The sequence below is a fragment of the Mytilus trossulus genome, chromosome 4, assembly GCF_036588685.1.
Source record: "Mytilus trossulus isolate FHL-02 chromosome 4, PNRI_Mtr1.1.1.hap1, whole genome shotgun sequence".
Lineage (NCBI taxonomy): Eukaryota > Metazoa > Mollusca > Bivalvia > Mytilida > Mytilidae > Mytilus > Mytilus trossulus.
Window position 1 is genome coordinate 36,031,057 of NC_086376.1, and position 17,606 is coordinate 36,048,662.

General features: G+C 30.5%; 1 protein-coding gene across 1 annotated transcript in view; it reads left to right on the plus strand.

Moving 5' to 3' along the window:
• The window catches only part of LOC134715209 (conserved oligomeric Golgi complex subunit 1-like), a 29,410-nt gene extending 14,799 nt beyond the window's left edge, over positions 1-14,611 (plus strand). Inside the window, exons 13-28 of the mRNA XM_063577243.1 lie at positions 1,033-1,114; positions 1,327-1,432; positions 1,758-1,862; positions 2,282-2,373; positions 2,649-2,810; positions 4,041-4,208; positions 4,722-4,814; positions 6,205-6,294; positions 6,628-6,726; positions 7,102-7,195; positions 7,432-7,509; positions 7,644-7,720; positions 9,885-10,071; positions 10,647-10,778; positions 11,849-12,043; positions 12,959-14,611. Coding sequence (XP_063433313.1) covers positions 1,033-1,114; positions 1,327-1,432; positions 1,758-1,862; positions 2,282-2,373; positions 2,649-2,810; positions 4,041-4,208; positions 4,722-4,814; positions 6,205-6,294; positions 6,628-6,726; positions 7,102-7,195; positions 7,432-7,509; positions 7,644-7,720; positions 9,885-10,071; positions 10,647-10,778; positions 11,849-12,043; positions 12,959-13,111 — 1,913 coding nt within the window. The 3' untranslated portion in view covers positions 13,112-14,611. The remainder of the gene's footprint in view (positions 1-1,032; positions 1,115-1,326; positions 1,433-1,757; positions 1,863-2,281; positions 2,374-2,648; positions 2,811-4,040; positions 4,209-4,721; positions 4,815-6,204; positions 6,295-6,627; positions 6,727-7,101; positions 7,196-7,431; positions 7,510-7,643; positions 7,721-9,884; positions 10,072-10,646; positions 10,779-11,848; positions 12,044-12,958) is intronic.
• Positions 14,612-17,606: the final 2,995 nt, after the last annotated feature.

Sequence of the window (17,606 nt, forward strand, 5' to 3'; positions counted from 1 at the left end):
CAATAATCCTATATCTATCGGTCATCAAATTGCCAAATATGATAGAACAAGGAGAAAGGCTGTGGGTTTTCTTTAAAATGTCCATATGTTTAGCATTAAAGCTACACAAGGGTACATAATCCTTAAGTTACTTTTTTTCTGTTGAACTTATAGGAGAAAAAAAGATAAGATAAAATAAAAAAAGAACTAAATTACAGAAATCGCTAACATTTTACAATAGTTTAGTTTAAGTACAGTTCATATGAAAAATTAAATAAAAAGTATATAGGTCACCAATGAGTTTAAAAAGTTATTACAATTTTGGCGCAAACAAATTTTTCTTCACCAAAGGGAGATAATTTGGAGCTTTTTCAATGATACAAACATTTAAAAAGTCATCTGGGGCCCAAACGAATTTATTTTTTTGGTTGATTTTTATACCATATCAAAAAGTAAAAACTGATAGGGTAATGAATAATATTTATAATGAAAAACAAATGTTTCAAATTTTGCTGATTTTTTTGTACCCTCGAGCCTCTTAAGACTTAATGTCCCAAATATTTCATTTGTAGATATTTATTTACTTACAGCAAATATAAAAATAAATATGATCATTACAATGAGACAACCCTCTACAGTAGGTCAAATGACACAGAAATGAACAACTAAAGGTCCATGTACAGCCTTCAACAATGAACAAATCCTATATGGCATAGTCAGCTACAAAACCCCCAGAAGCAAGACTACTTTTGGTCAAAATATCACATGTAATTGTTTTTTTCAATAAGAAGTATCAACATGTTTGTAATCCAATGACACTTACTCTTACAGTTATAAATTTGATTGAATATTGTCTTACCATAATGGAATGAGCTTGTTTGAATCATTGCATAAAACTAATAGTTGTTGGTCTGGTTAAATATTAATTTCAAAAATAAATTTAAACTATTACCAATACGGATTTGGCATCATCTAAAGTACTTTTAAAGGAAAATTATCTTTTACAAGTTAATTTCAAACATTTGAATAATGAAAACTTTTTTGATTTTTCAGAATTTTGTCCAAGTCTAAGATCACATGCCAACCCAGTTTCAGAGCAACATTTACAGGATAATTGTCAACAATGGATTAACACGTAAGTGGGGTCTTATGCAAATTTATATGATTGTAAAAATGCTACATTACATGGGTTAACTCTTTTCACCTAATGGCTAATCAGAGACATTTTTAAAAAAAAATTGTTCTGATTTAGATTCTATAACACTTTTTTTGTCTGTAAATATATTATGTTATTATTTTCCTCATGCTTTTAATAGATAAGATATTCAAGTGTTTGTTTAATTATAGGTGTATATCAGATGTGACAACTGGTGTTGGAAAACTGCTGAATTTTATCAACACAGTAAAACGTTTGGCAGACATAAGAGATGCTGTGTGGGAACTCTTATCACAGGTTAAATTTCTTGAATAAAAAAGTAGTTTAACTTCTATTATTTTATGAAATTAAAGATTACAGATAAAAATATATAAAAAAAAGACATCTATCTTAAGAATATGTCAATGCCTGAACTTTTCTTTGTCAAACTTAAATGATATTTTGGGGTTATTGAAAAATCTAGGATCTTATTTTGAAAAATAAATTATAAGGTTATGTTCTCATTCAAGGTACACAGATCTACTGAAACTATGATTATAAACTTTTATGAGTATAGCTTCAAGTAAAGTTTTTATTCTTTGATGAATACAATGTACTGATACCAAAGATTATATATTAAAAGGATGAGAGTATGATTGGCTGGAATACAGTTTGTAACAGAATCATGAACAGACAACTCTCCATCTGGGATGGTATTCTGAGGAATTTATTTGTGGATCGAGTCAAGGTAAGAGATTTGAAACAGTTTGTGATTTTTAACATTATTATTATTATTATAAAACTTTCTTATTGAGCAAAATTTGAATTATATATGAATCATTTCCCATGCCAGTTTATTTATTTTTGCTAAAAAATGCATATAATTCTCCTTTATTTTTATTTTTTTTATATTATTATAGTGAAATCTAGGTTTTAGAAATTATTCATTGGGGGTTTCTTATACCAAAACATGTAAAATAGCTAAAATTGCTATATTTTCTAATGAATGTATGCATCTTGTACCCACAACTCAACTTAAATCAAAACACTGCAAAAGGGAAACTTCAACATTGACATCACAACTTCACAAGCACACAAACTGGCATGGAAATATGGTACAGTTAAACAGTTGAATTATAATGCAAAAATAAAATATATGTATTGCAGTCTCTCATCCAGTATCAGCTGGAATCATCAACAGAAGTGACGAAACGTCAAGTATCAAAGGTTGTCATGGAAATGGCTAATACAGAAGATAGGTAAGCTTAGTTATTGATACCCCATAAAGCTTTCTAAATGAAAAATAATTGATAGTGTTTAAAAATAATACTTATACGAGGATGGTGAGATTTGATTTATTGGTGAAAAGTAAACATTTCCTTGAGAAATGATCAATATTACTGTGCTTATCCAAAGAGTTTTGTCCTTTGAAGATTTCAATTGGCCCAAAGTTGTTCAAAATCAAAGTTTGAAAATTTTTAGCCTATTGCTAGTGAAAGGTTGTTCATATGTTATTTAGTTTTATCTTTTACAGTATTGTAACAGCTGACACAGACCTGGCTTGGTATGTTTGGAATGAGACCTCTGGAGATATAGCACCTAATATGGCGTGGATTCCCTCCACAGCAAGGTCAACTTCAGATAACCCTGGAGGACTTATAATGAAAGCTAAAGCCTTTACTCCTGTTGTTCAGAGGTATATTTATCACTTTGTTATTGTTTAAAAACTTTTTAAAACACATTAACCCTTTCGCCAATGAGTCCCGGTTTACCGGGATTCATGCTTCAGACAGCTGACGATGAGTCCCGTTTTACTGGGATCGGAATACCTCTTTAATGTTTCCCGCTTAAAACAGTGCAAACACGAGTTATTTTTCTTTGATGAATACCCTGATGAAAGTGTAAACATGGCACTTCAGTTTGCTGAAAACTGTGTCAAAATTAGAGGAAATTTACAGAAATTACGAGAATTTGAAATGAGGGAACATTTTTTTGGAAAGAATATGAAAGAATTGAAGCCAAACTAGTAACCTTTTTTGACATAAAATGTCGTTTTATGCACAAAACACTTGGAATGGACATCGTTCAGTGTAAGGAATTTGTATAGCCTCATTATTTTTTTTTTTATTTTGCGGTTTTGGGTTAAAAAATTACGATTTGGGGTCAAAGAGCAGAATTTTCGAGAATTTCAACAAAATAATGCAGAAAATTTGAAAATTTGAATATTTTATGAAGAAAAAATTATCAAAACATGAACAAAACTGTGAACATGATGTCAGTGAATGAAATAAATACACAAATAACTACAAACAAGTCTTTATTGGCATTTATTATGGAGATCTCCCACTTGAGTAATATTAGCCAGGGAAGCCATCGTCTCAGAGTAGCTTCTGTCTGGGCAGCAATCAGTAAAAGGGTTTAATGCCACAAGACTATTCTGCAGAATATTATGATGTTCACAGGTTAAAATAATCATTCTATAAAAGATATGAGCTTTGGATATTTATGACAATGACATCTACTTGAATTACCTATTTTCCAGATATGCTGTGCAACACAAGAAAAAGCACAGAAAAAATTATCTGAAAAAGGAAATAATGAAATCTACAAAAATATAGTAATTTTCCTTTTAAAGATAAATCTTATGATTTATGATACAGGAAGAAAGTTTCTCAGCAAATTTTCAATGCAATTCTAGAAATAGAAATATTGACAATTTATTCATCTGACAACGCTGCATACCATCTGGTATCCACTTAAAGCAACTCTACCAGGACAAAACATTGGAGGTGTTGGTTTAGCAGCTCTTTAGCTCTTCAAACTAAGTAGACCAGGAAGTAAAAAAGTATAGAATAAAAACCATATAAACACTCATACCGGGTAAACTTAAAGGGTATCTAATGGTTAACTTGCCTTGTCTTTTCAGTTTATGTAAGAATTTTGATGAGAAGTTGAAAAGCATGCTTGATGATGCTACGACATACACACAGACCAATGATGAAAAAGAAACAGAAAACATTGCCTTTGATAAATATTCTGACACAGATAATATATACATACATATCAAGTCATCATGTCATGATTGTGTTAAAGGGTAAGTCTGCTCTTTAAAAAATGTAAAACTAAAATAGAAGTTATCTCCCCTTAATAAATTGCCTTTGGGGAAAAAAATTTAAACGAAAAAATTAATCCATTTATAAGTTTTTTATATCATTAAGTTAACCATTTATTAACTAACCAAAATGGATAAATTTTAAGTTGAAGAAACTCTGTCTTGGTAAAAACAAATCAAGATAAAAGTTAATAAAAGACTTTAATAAAAGACAATACTGTCTGTCATATCTGTCTGTGTTAGTCTTGCATATATCTACTGTTTAAATAATCCTAATACATGTACATGTACAATGACAAAATTATATGGCAAACTTTTATAACTTTTTTTTAACTTCCATGCTATTACAATTGTAGAAATCTTAAATAGGGATTACAAAATGTTAAGATACTGTGATACTTTGTAGTAAAACTTAATCCTTAGGACTATTAACATAAGGTGACTCATGGTTGGTAAAGCAGGGGAGACAATTCAGTATGTACACTCTTGTTTTAGGTTGATAGAACATTTAAATGAACAGTTGAAGTTGTGGGAGAAATCATTGAAAGAAATACCTGATGCCTTTACAAATGCAATAACCAAACATAGGTATAGTAACATTTATTTAGAGATGTTTCATGTAACAGAAATTGCTTAAATTTCGGAATGTTAATATTTTAGAAAAAGTTTTGGAAAAGGAATTACAACAACTGAAAAGAATTCCCATTTTAAAGATCAATTCTACATCGACACAGTAGAACTTTATATAAGTTGTTTCTATATCTGTATATTGAAATGATGAGTTAGTTAAGCAAGACATTGCATAAAGTAACAGCAATTTTTTTTATGCCCCACCTACGATAGTAGAGGGGCATTATGTTTTCTGGTCTGTGGCTCTGTTCGTTTGTTCGTTCGTCCGTCTGTGCGTCCGTCTGTTTGTCCGTTCAGGTTAAAGTTTTTGGTCAAGGTAGTTTTTGATGAAGCTGAAGTCCAATCATCTTGAAACTTAGTACACTTGTTGCTTATGATATGATCTTTCTAGTTTTAAAGCCAAATTAGACTTTTGACTCCAATTTCATGGTCCACTGAACATAGAAAATGAAAGTGGGAGTTTCAGGTTAAAGTTTTTGGTCAAGGTAGTTTTTGATGAAGCTGAAGCCCAATCAACTTGAAACTTAGTACATATGTTCCCTATAGTATGATCTTTCTTATTTTATGCCAAATTAGATTATTTCTCAATTTCATGGTCCATGGAACATGGAAAAGGATAGTGCAAGTGGGGCATCCGTGCACTTTGGACACATTCTTGTTATGTATATTTCCAGGAGAAATTTAGTGGAGAATGATGTTTTAAAAATGTATGAAAAAATATCTAACATAAATTAAATACCACTTATGTAACAGTTGTCAGATGCATTTGTTTTTTGACAGATTTAGGCTTTTTTTCAAATTTTTAGGTAAAGATTGCATAAAATGCAATCAAAACCTTATGAGACTGACTTGATATCTAAAACTTCCAAGGCTTATCACCACCTTTTTGATACACAAAATGTAGTGCATTGATCATAACATTCTATACATCCTATTCAAGCACATTTCCATAAATTTATTGATGTTATACATGCTCAGATATTCAATGCATAAATTGATGTTACACTTGTCAAGAAAATAACATAACTTCTACAAGGTGCAGGAATCTAATATCTGTTCTAAAAATATGAATGATGTCATTGTTAAAGCCATCTTAAAAAACTTGGAGTTATCTTCCTTTGTCTAGAATTGCTGTTAAATCAACTAAAACTAATGCAATATTTAATTCAACTTCCCACTGATTAATTGAAGCAATCATTACCGTCAGTGCTTACAGGCACTTTGATTTGTATAGTACTTTTGTATTTTGATTCATGTTGTATAATGGAAAGGTAAAATTTTAAAAAGCTGGTATAAATATTTTTTTCTATCTTTTATCATATTTGACTATTATCTGTTCTATTTTTAGGGTGTTACTTGTAGGAAGATTATGTACAGCTCTTTGTGATCTAGTACCATCTCTTCAAAACTGTATCCTACGACAAAGTGATCAGGCAAAGTAGGCTTACTATATGTATATCATTTAACAGAAGATGTACCATACAAAATCAAATTTCCGTTTCAACTTTATACATTTTCATAAGCCTATTTTAAGTAAGAATTAAGATAAGAATATTATCAACCAGAATAAATAATGAGTTCGAGAGAAATCTTGTTATTTTAATATGAAACTATTGCTGAACAGAATTTTTAATTGAAATTTATTTTCTTCACTTTTAAATTGTAACACCAGATATTTTTCTTTTAATAATGCCTAATCATTTATTAGAATATCATTCAAGTTTCTGAAGTTTGTCAATCAGAAAATAGATTGTTTGCTTTTAATTTCTAGAATTAAAAAGGTTACGCCAAAGGGAGGCAAACCAGTTGAGGACACAGTATGGACAAAGGTCAAAGAAATGTTAGCTAATTGTCAACTAGAGGCTTTCAGGTAATGCTTACAATAAATCAGATGCTAACAAAAGACAACTGAAATGAAACATTTCAATGTTATGAAATTAGATATAATATGATACAAACCATCATTAGAATAACAACAAAAAATTTAAAGCTGTCAATGGATGGAGACAACTAGGAAAGTAAACATAACCAGTTGATAGATATAAGAAGATGTGGCATGAGTGCCAATGAGACAACTCTTCATCCAAGTCACAATTTGTGAAAGAAAACTACTGAGGACAGAATGATGTTTTCCAAATTCTTTTTTAAGAATAAAACTGTTATTGGGTTATTAATATACTTGATGTATTTTACATGAAACATCTACCTATGTGTACTTTTAATTCTCTTTGTTTTAACCTTATAGAATATGGGTAGATCATCTGTCAAATGTTGTATTGAAGGAGTTCAGAGGAGGACTTGTTACAGATCAGAACTGTCATATTGTTACTAATTGTACTGTAAGTTAAAGTCTCATATTCTTCAATTATTTTTCTTCATGGTTTCATTGGTTTTTTACATTCACATTTTCATCGATATTTGATATTGTGAATATTACTGAATAATTCATGCTCAGGGAAAACATTCATAAAATAAAGCCATAATACAATTGTTTACATTTTATTTTTGTGCTAGAATAATTTTATTTTTGTTTTCCAATAAGATTTAAGATTATAAATATATATTTAATTTGTAGAGATGGGATGAAGTTGATATACAAGAGGAAACAGAAGATGGAAAAAAGATAAAGTCTAAAATAAGTGTTCCAATGCAGGTAGGATTTTAATATACATCATAGAAATTATAACAAAAATGTGTCTAAAGATGATGACATTTGACATGGGTTAGGCATGAAAAAGTTACTGTAGAAAATTTTATATTAATTATGTGTGTTTTTTTAAATTTCAGCCATCTTGGTATGTACAGGGATTGGTGTTCACATTATGTCAAGAAATAAACAGAGTGGGAGGTCATGCTGTTACGAGGTAATCATAGAGTAATAATAAAATCTTAAAACATATATGTTGTAATTTGTTGGTAAAGCCAGTGAATTGATATACTAGAATCATATCACAATTTAATATCACATGCTATTAAACAACCCTGTGGAACATATATTTTTCAAATCAAGTCTTTTACACCTGACCATATTGTACGTTTTTTCTCATTAATGAAGGCCTTATGGCTGCCATTAGTTTTTTACATCCACTTCTTCTTAATTTGCCGTTTCAGAATCTGATGCATCATGGGTAATATTTTCTAAAGCGTACACCAAAGCGTTTTGTGGTTTAAACATAATAAAAAATGAAAATTCAACCAATGACGTAACGTTATTTTCACTTTGGGTTTGAAATGTTATTTTGGTATCTTTTACTTTTCTTTTATTTAGTTTTTGGGGAAAGACGGCTTCAAGCCGTCAATCCCCTATGGGGTTGACCAGAGTGACACTCCCTCACATCATTCATTTTGTTTTTATGCATGTTATAATGTGGAAAAACCCCAAACAAATCTTACTTAGATTGAAGAGAAGGAGACCCAGAAATGAATAGTTTGACTTTAAGCACTTTTTTACACATTTCCCTTCTGTTTCTCAAGAAATTATCGTATCTTGAACTCTCCTTTACACTATTTACGTTTATTTTACAATCGGGAAAAATTAGTATGACGAGATATTCTAAATATATCCAACCTACATTGTATTTTATAGTGACGTCATTCTTGGAAGAAGCAGGGATATCCTTCATTAGTTCACGGGTTATTTAAATCATTCTTAGAGATCGTGCACTAATTACGAATTTGTATTTGTTAAATCTAAACATTATATTGTTTACTGTAGATGATTTAAACATCAACATACAATACTTTAATTTGTAGGTCAACAACTTTCAAAATAAACAAAGATCGTGGGGTTACATGAGACAGGGGAAAGAAACGATTTTATTACTTTTTTCAGGTCTCACTAATCAGAGACAAGAAGCGTCAAAAAGCGACAAGAAGCGTCAAGAAGACTAATTAGATTAATTATTCTTCTTGTCGCTTCTTGTCGCTAAAATTCTTTTTGTCGCTAATTAGTGAGAACACTTTTTTCTGTAAAAATTCTGAGAATCTTCCTCCAATTCAGGAGCACCTCAATTGATGAGTAATTATCCACTTAAATAAAAGTTAATGTATTTAAACACTTCAAATGTAAAATTTCATTGGATTAGTAGTCTTCTATTAAAACTAAGTTTTTGTGTACCTACATAATCATTGTAATGGTAAAAAAAAAAAAATTTGCATTTTGTAGTTTAAACATATTTATTATTTACAAATATTTCAAAATTAAGATTTGGAAACAAGCTTCACACAGTTTACATCACTCATATTGTTTTTTTTATTAGTACCTGTTTCCCTGTGATGAGAGTTGTAACTCGGAACTTTAACAATGGAAATTTAAAACTGAATAGATTTTTCAGTCCACACTTTCTAAAGAAAAAACTTAAAATCCATGAGTACTGTCACAAAAAATGGAAATTGGCCCTAGCCTGCAGTTCAGTGGTACACAATCAAGATTTCAAAAAATATTGTAGTTGTTGTGAAATGACAGAATTCAGTTGAGTTTTAGATAATTAGCTATCAACTTTAATCAAATGTTTAGATTTAGAAGATGCAGATCTCTTCCATTGGTCCAAATTGAATCCTAAACTAAGGAAATGAAATTACATAAACAACAATTGATTTCAATATTGTCAATCTTTCTACATGTTCTAGCTGTTCTCTTTTTCATTCTTCATATGAAAACTATCAAAAGATACCCCCCCCCCCTCCTTTTCCAAAAACATAATTAAATAGAAACAAGGGCCGTCTTTCCCCTCAGAGCTATTCAGCTCTTTGATTGATATTGATTTTGTGGATTCCTGAAGAAAAATGGGGGCTTTACATTGCTCATACTAGGACTAAGCAATTCATCTTTTGAAAGTCCTAAATTGCACATATTTCTTAAATCATGGGCTTTATTTTTATAATTCCTAATTTTTTTACATTTTATAAGGGAGTTCTTTGCCAAAACATATTTTTTGGGGGGTCATTAGTTTCAGTGTTGATATCCTATTTCCACTATTGTTTGTGTGAATTTTATAAAAGATGATATACATACATATTTTATTTCAGGTCTATTTTACAAAAGCTTGTTAACAAAGTTTCAGATGAAATGAAAGACAATTATTTAGAGATTATACATAATAGTAAAAATCCTAAAACAAAAGGTTATGTCCCTTTACCACAACAGAGGGCGCTACAGTTATTGTTTGATGTTAGATTTGTTTTGTCTATATTCCCAAGGAAGGAAGATTCAAAGGTATGGGCCATACATTGATTATAAGACATGTTACAATGAACAGTTTATGAACAGTTTGCCAATTTTCTCATACATGTATTTAAATAGAAATGAGATTGAAGATAAAAGAGAAAAATCAAAAAAAAATATATTTAAGTCAGAGAGACTGACAAAATCATGGCAAACAGATGAAAAACAATAACAAAGGCAACAATTTAAAAACTACTAGATGAAAAAAACAAAGTCTGAGCAATAGGAACCCAAGAAAAAAAGGGGGTTACTACTGTTGCAGTGAGCGCAAATACTATGATTTTGATATATATATGCAGTTTATTAATACTCTTACTTTTACTCATATACAATGTGCATTATTTTCAGCTAAATTGATGAATTTTGTATGTTAGACAATTGGTATAGATAAATTGACCCAATTTTTCTCATAAAATGAATTAACAGACACTATTTTCTCATGTCTTCAAAATTTGCCTTGATATTTTTTATTTTTTTTAGATACATTTGTTTAGCAGTTGCTTGTACAAAAAACATGTATTTCCATTTTGATGTCAGATTTTTAACCTTGAGTTATTTATTTTCAGGAAAATAAACTTTATCAACAAAGAATACATCAGATTATAGAAGGATTAGAAGAAAAGATTGATCCCTTTGATTTGGATGTCTTTTCTCCATATATACAATCTCATTTATTAAAACAGGCTCAGAGATCTGCAGTATGTTGCATTTTATTATTCAGTGTTTAATAAATTAGAAAATGGGGTTGATTCAGTGATACACCAATCAAGCAGTAAGAGTATCCATATAACATCTGAAGGTCACACATCAGGATAAGACATCGACAGGATTTTAAAAGCTGTAAACTGCATCAGCAAATATACGTTTAAGTTGATAAATGGTATATTTAAAAAAAAATCTGCCAGTAAGGATGTTTTTGAGGGAAAATAAAAGTTTTAAAATTCAAAATTGATACTATAATTTGGAAAAGCAGTAGCTAAGGAATAATATGAGATAAAAATATTGGTTATGGAATTCCTTTTCAAGATATTTAACTTTTTGGTAAATGGTCTGAAAAGGCTGACTTGGACTTCTACCTTGTATTTGTATTAATGTTGTTCTCAAATCGAAAGAAAAGAAATCTTAAACTATTCCTAACTTTTGGTAAATGACATTTTATTACAGTGGTTGTCGTTTGTTTATGTGTTTCATATTTGTTTTTCAATATTTTTTTTACCTAAATAAGGCCGTTAGTTTTCTCGTTTGAATTGTTTTACATTGCCTCATTGGGGCCTTCTATAGCTGACTTTGCGGTATGGGCTTTGCTCATTGTTGAAGGCCGTACAGTGACCTATAGTTGTTAATGTTTGTGTCATTTAGGTCTTTTGTGGATAGTTGTCTCATTGGCAATCATACCACATCTTCTTTTTTTATATTTTATGAGTTTTTAAAGTCTTATATGAAAAGAAAAGTGGGTGATATGTAGCAAAATATTCTACTCAGTATCCTAGGAAAAAAACAAGGAGTCCAAACATCTGATACAAACTCCTGATCTAGGTACATCCTAATATGTAACAGTGGGATATTCTTGTTTTTAATGAAATTTTATGCATTTTTAAAACACACCGAACTGCATTTGACATAGAAAAATTATACATTTAGCATTATTAACAGCCAGAGCTCAGCTTTTTCTACCTTCTGAACAATTCTTGAATAATGCTAGTTGACAGATATAATTTATAAAATATTTTTAGTACTTGGTATATATTTTTGAAATATATTTTTCCAGGTACTGTATGGTTTAGTAACCAATATAGATAGATTAAGTATGTACGGAGGAGGAAGAACAACATCAAGTCAGCAAGAACAACATAATGTATTACCCTTGACTGTTTGTCAGAACAGATTTACTCTCCTGCCACTGAGTACACAACCTTCAAGGTCATCTCTGCCGCAACCAGTGTTAAAACAACCATTACAAAAGGTCAGTTTATCAAGGTCATCACTGTCACAAACAGTGTTAAAACAACCATTACAAAAGGTCAGTATGTCAAGGTCATCACTGCCACAACCAGTGTTAAAACAACCATTACAAAAGGTCAGTATGTCAAGGTCATCACTGTCACAAACAGTGTTAAAACAACCATTACAAAAGGTCAGTATGTCAAGGTCATCACTGTCACAAACAGTGTTAAAACAACCATTACAAAAGATCAGTATATCAATGTCATAACTATCCCAATCCTCAAGGTCATCAATGCCACAACCAGCGAAAAAACAACCATTACAAAAGGTCAGTATGTCAAAGTCATCACTCACAATCATCCATTAGAAAAGGTCAGTATGTCAAGGTCATCACTGTCCCAACCAGTGTTAAAACATCCATTAGAAAAGGTCAGTATGTCAAGGTCATCACTGTCACAATCCTCAAGGTCATCACTGTCCCAACCAGTGTTAAAACAACCATTTTAAAAGGTCAATAAGGCAGAGTTATTACTGTTACAACCATTTTAAAAGGTCAGTTCGGCAGATTTTTCACTGTCACAACCATTGTTAAAACAGCCATTACAAAAAGTCAGTAAAGCAGTGTTATCACTGTACAACCCTCAAGGTCATTATTGCCACAACCAGTGTTAAAACAACCATTACAAAAGGTCAGTATAGCAGGTTGCATTTCTTTAAATATAGACAATGCAATTTCCCATAGGAACTCCTTTTACAACTAAAACTGTACCACTTTTACTATGAAGTTTAAAAAAAAAATAATCCTAGAATGGAAAGTTCATGTGCATTTCCTGGAATTGAAATTAATCATCTCACATGTTCCATTGTTCAACAATCCCAATTATGAATGTATTCTAAAACTTCGAACTTCTAACAATTTGATTGTTTATTACAGCCCATTGACTCTGGAAGAAGTTTAACAGAGACAGCGGCAGCAGTCCTACCACAATCCTCCCTACAAAGTGACATGACAAGTTCATTGTTCAGTAAAGTGGGCAGTATGAGCAGTATGTCAGATATATCAAACTGGTTCAAAGGATCCAAATAAATCATGTAAAATGTGGGCACTTTTTTTATATGGCTATGAATAATTTGATGTAATGATTTACTTTCATTTGCTGACAAATTATTGCACTCATTAACATCAAGAATACATTGTTTTTGGTAATAATCAGTTATAAACTCTGATGTATAAATGATTTCTTTTTCATGAATGAGGTTAAAATAAATGATGTTTTTTTTTACTAATCTGAATATGGAAAAAATGAAAATGAATAATAAGTATATACTGTAGATTCATAAATATTTGATGAATACCAATTTTCGTAGATTTCATAGGAACAGGGGAACCACAAATTAAAATGTTCAATGAAAAACAAATTTTCTAAGGGAATGTATGCAAGCTTTCCCATAACCACGAAATTTCTTACCCATGAAAATAAATGAATCTACAGTAAGTGCAGTTTTGGAGGTACACACCAATGTGGTATTGACTCAATCATTTACCAAGGGAAATGTATCAATTGCTTGTTATCCTAATAAAAAAAAACATGTCTTTGCTGAATTGGAAAAATGTATTTCGGGATTTATTCTATGCAGGATTGAAAAAAAATCTTTCCACTAGACGATGCCACCAATATTTGTGCAATGGTATTTAAGTTCAGATGAATGATGATAGGTACAGTAAAATATCATAAGAATGTACATAACATAACAAATATCTATCCTAAATGACTTCTAGATAGCATTTTTTTGTTAATCTCAATACTGGATTATACATCAGGACCAGGAAGGGAGTATAGCGCTTATAATTTCTAAAAACCCTTTTTGAGTGCAAAAGAATTGTCCAACTGTGATAAAACAATAATGAAACAAGGTAGACAAAAAGCTTATGATAAATAGTGGTAAATGACAAATATATATAGATTCTTACATTGAAACCAGTGGATTATCGGATTTATCCAATCGAGATAGTTAAATTATCAATTTTAAAGTCTGAGCCGCCTCGGCGAGGACTTTAAAATTTATAATTTAACTATCGAGATTGGATAAATCCGATAATCCACGAGTAACTATGTAAGAATCTGTTTCTCTAATGATTAAAAGACATTTTCTTTTTTTGTTAACCGAAAAGTCCCCTTCGAGTGCCTTTCACATTGCACGAAGTTGTCAATTTCATTAACACCTGTTATCATATTTTGATTCATCCATTCAGCTAAAAAGGTCATGACCCTTAAAATCATCCAATGATCTTTTGAGATCACTAGCAACCCCACGTTGATTAAATTTTTTTATACAATGGGTTCGGAAAGGGATAATTTTCCATAGAATTAGAGAAATTTTTTTTAATGCATTTGATTTGTTTACAGTAGAACGATTGGCAATGCACAATACATTCAAGAATTGAATATTGATACATAACTTGCAGATTAATATTGCTTTTGTTGTTTGAAGTTACTAAAATTTAACTAGTGGTTGATCCTTTAAGAAGCTCCTCAATATTTAATTACTACAGATTTTACAATATTCATAGTTATTTTAGAAAATTCTGTTGATTTTTTGTTTTATATTTGATATAAGAAACCATTGTAATTGCAGTTGTAGCATAATTGCAGTTGTATTCATTGATTGTTATAACAATGAAGTATGTAGCAGGAGGGTTTTTATAAACAATCTTTGTCAATGAGATTTATCTTATTTTATAACTATTTTAATTTATAATGAATCTATTTATTGTTTGTTATTGGGGAAATAAAATGATAAGAATTGTGATTGTATTTTTCCTTATCATCTTGCAGAAAATATCTGTATACTGTGGATTCATTCATATTCGTTGGATACCAATTTCCGTCGATTTTGTTAACACAGGGAAACCACAAATTTAAACATTAAACAAATTGCAAATTTTCTAAATGAATGTATGCAGACTTTGCCAAAAACATCAAATTAAATATCCATGAATATGCAAGTTTTCCTCAAACCACGAAAATTGGTACCCACGAAAATAAATGCATCCACAGCAGTCAGTATAACAGTATTTGGACAGATTTTCTAGGGCACTGGACATACAAACAGGATGCAGTCAAGTTAGCTTCTTATTTATATATTCACTGAAATATATTTCTAAATAATTCTCAAGTCTGTGTACATGTGAAAAAAGTAAAATAGTAAAAGTAATGAACTCCAAGGAAAATTAAAAATAGAAAGTCCTTCATCAAATGGCAAAATTGAAAAACTCAAGCACATCAAAACAAATGGAAAACAAATATCATATTTCTTACTTGGTACAGGCATGTTTTTATGTAGAGACTAGTGGATAAAAACTGGTAAACTTTCATTTGTATGACAGTCGTATTTGGTTCCATAACGTTGACAACAATGTGTAAGCAAAATAAATTCTGAAAATCTGGGTTTTATCTTTAGAGAAGTGAGTTTAAGCATTTATGTCTTCCTTTTTGTCAACTTACTGACTTATTATTATTATTATATTATTATTAGGGAAGAGTGTTGATACAATTACGCTAGGATTGAGAACTCTGTCATAATGAACAAATAATCAGACAATGTGGAGCCTTTATTGGAATTTCCCATCCTCTTTTAAGGCCAATTTTATTGACTATCAGCATCTCTGAGGCATTTACCCCAATGATACACAGGATCCTTTTCATTTGGAATTTAATGTGATTTCCTTCTTTTTTTGTCTCTCTTGGAAGAAAGTGCAACTGAGGTTGCTGTTTCCACTAGCAGCAAGGGCAGCATCAACACTAAAAAAAGTTTGTAATTAAAAGTCAATGAATTGGGAATCAAAAGGTCACAGGTCAGCATATTTTGGTTAGCATTTGTATTAGATTTGACACATCTCATTTCCATGGAGATGTTTGTCCCCCATTGTCAGTCATGGTGTAAGACTAATGTTTTGCATAGTTAATAAGTTTGTGATTCGATCAGTTACACAACTCAGGATATGTCAATTATATTTGGGAGTATTGTAGTATAAAGTTTTGCTAGTTTTGTTTCTATGGTAATATTATACTTTTTTTACCTTTTGGATTAAAGCTCTTCATCTTTTATATAAGCTTTGGATTTCAAATATTTTGGTCACGAGCATCACTGAAGAGACATGTATTGTCGAAATGCGCATCTGGTGCAAGAAAATTGGTACCGTTAATTTTATTATGACTCTATCCAATCTTCAGTGTTCGTTGACCTTTAAACTTGTACATAGTTAACACATTAAAATTTGTGATTAAGTTACTTTAAATGTAACCACTCAAGGTAAGTCGATGGTATTCTGTAAGCAAATTAAAAGCATTAGGCTTTTCTCATTTCCATGTACTAGGAGCTTTGACCACGGCTCTTCAGTCATGGTTCATTGACTTTTAATGTTCAGCATAGTTTACATAGTTTAAAAAAATGCGATTTTAATTTTAAAATTTGCATTATACTGTCAAAATAACAAAAAAAAGAGAAATATCCCTGGGTCACCAGTTTATTGTTTATATTCTCGATTTTTCTCTCCTGAATATATTTAGAAGATTTTATTAACATTGTTAAACTCTTTCTCTTTAATTTAGCTATAACTGAGACTACTATATATTATAGTAGTCTCAGGCTATAACAACACTTAGAATTAGAAGATAAATGTATTGTAGTTAAAAGCTCCGACAGCATCAATAGTTATTAGTGATTTACGGTCAAAAAATAATTTTAATGGCAACGCGTTAGAGGAGTCAGTAAACGGCTATTTTCTACCATCAAATCAAATATAATATCGCAGCTTAAAATACAGTCTGTTTATCTCCATTCAAATGAAACTTATAAAAATTAACGTCAAACATACATTTATATCTGTCATACTTCATCTGCCCTTCTGCATATGTTTTCATAGCATCGAATTGTGAATTGTGAATTGGTGCCATGAAAATTAGTGACTTTATCAAAGTGACAAACAATATTGCATTCGAAAGATTCTTTGAATGTTTGAATGCTTAGGAATTGACAACATATATTAATTTTATTATACAAACTATATGATCTATGATCGATTTCAATGATAAAAAGATTCCAGTGGAATCTATACATTATATTGTAAAATCAGTGGACTATTAATCTTTATTAATATAGTATACGCTAAAAATCCATTACATTGGGATACCAGACGGCATATTTGGTTAAAGGTAATCAAAAAGGTAATACACGTTACACAGAGGAACAAGTGATCAGTATGCTGGAGTGTCTCCTTCACAACATATTTGTTGAATTTGGAAGTAGAAGTTTATTTAGAAATGGTCAGAATTCTTATTGGAACGACCTGTGTGCCACTCCTTATCGACCTCTTCTTATTTTTATGTGAATCGGAGTTCCTTCAAACACTTGTCAAAACCAAGAAGATCAAAGAAGCCTGGTTATTTAATTCCAAATTCAGATGTAAATTGATGATGTTCTTTCCAACAATCAAAACTGTTCTAATTGGGTGCAATTTATATATCCCCAGAACTAGAAAGAAAAAACAAGACACAGCTTCCTCCGCCTCATTATTTATA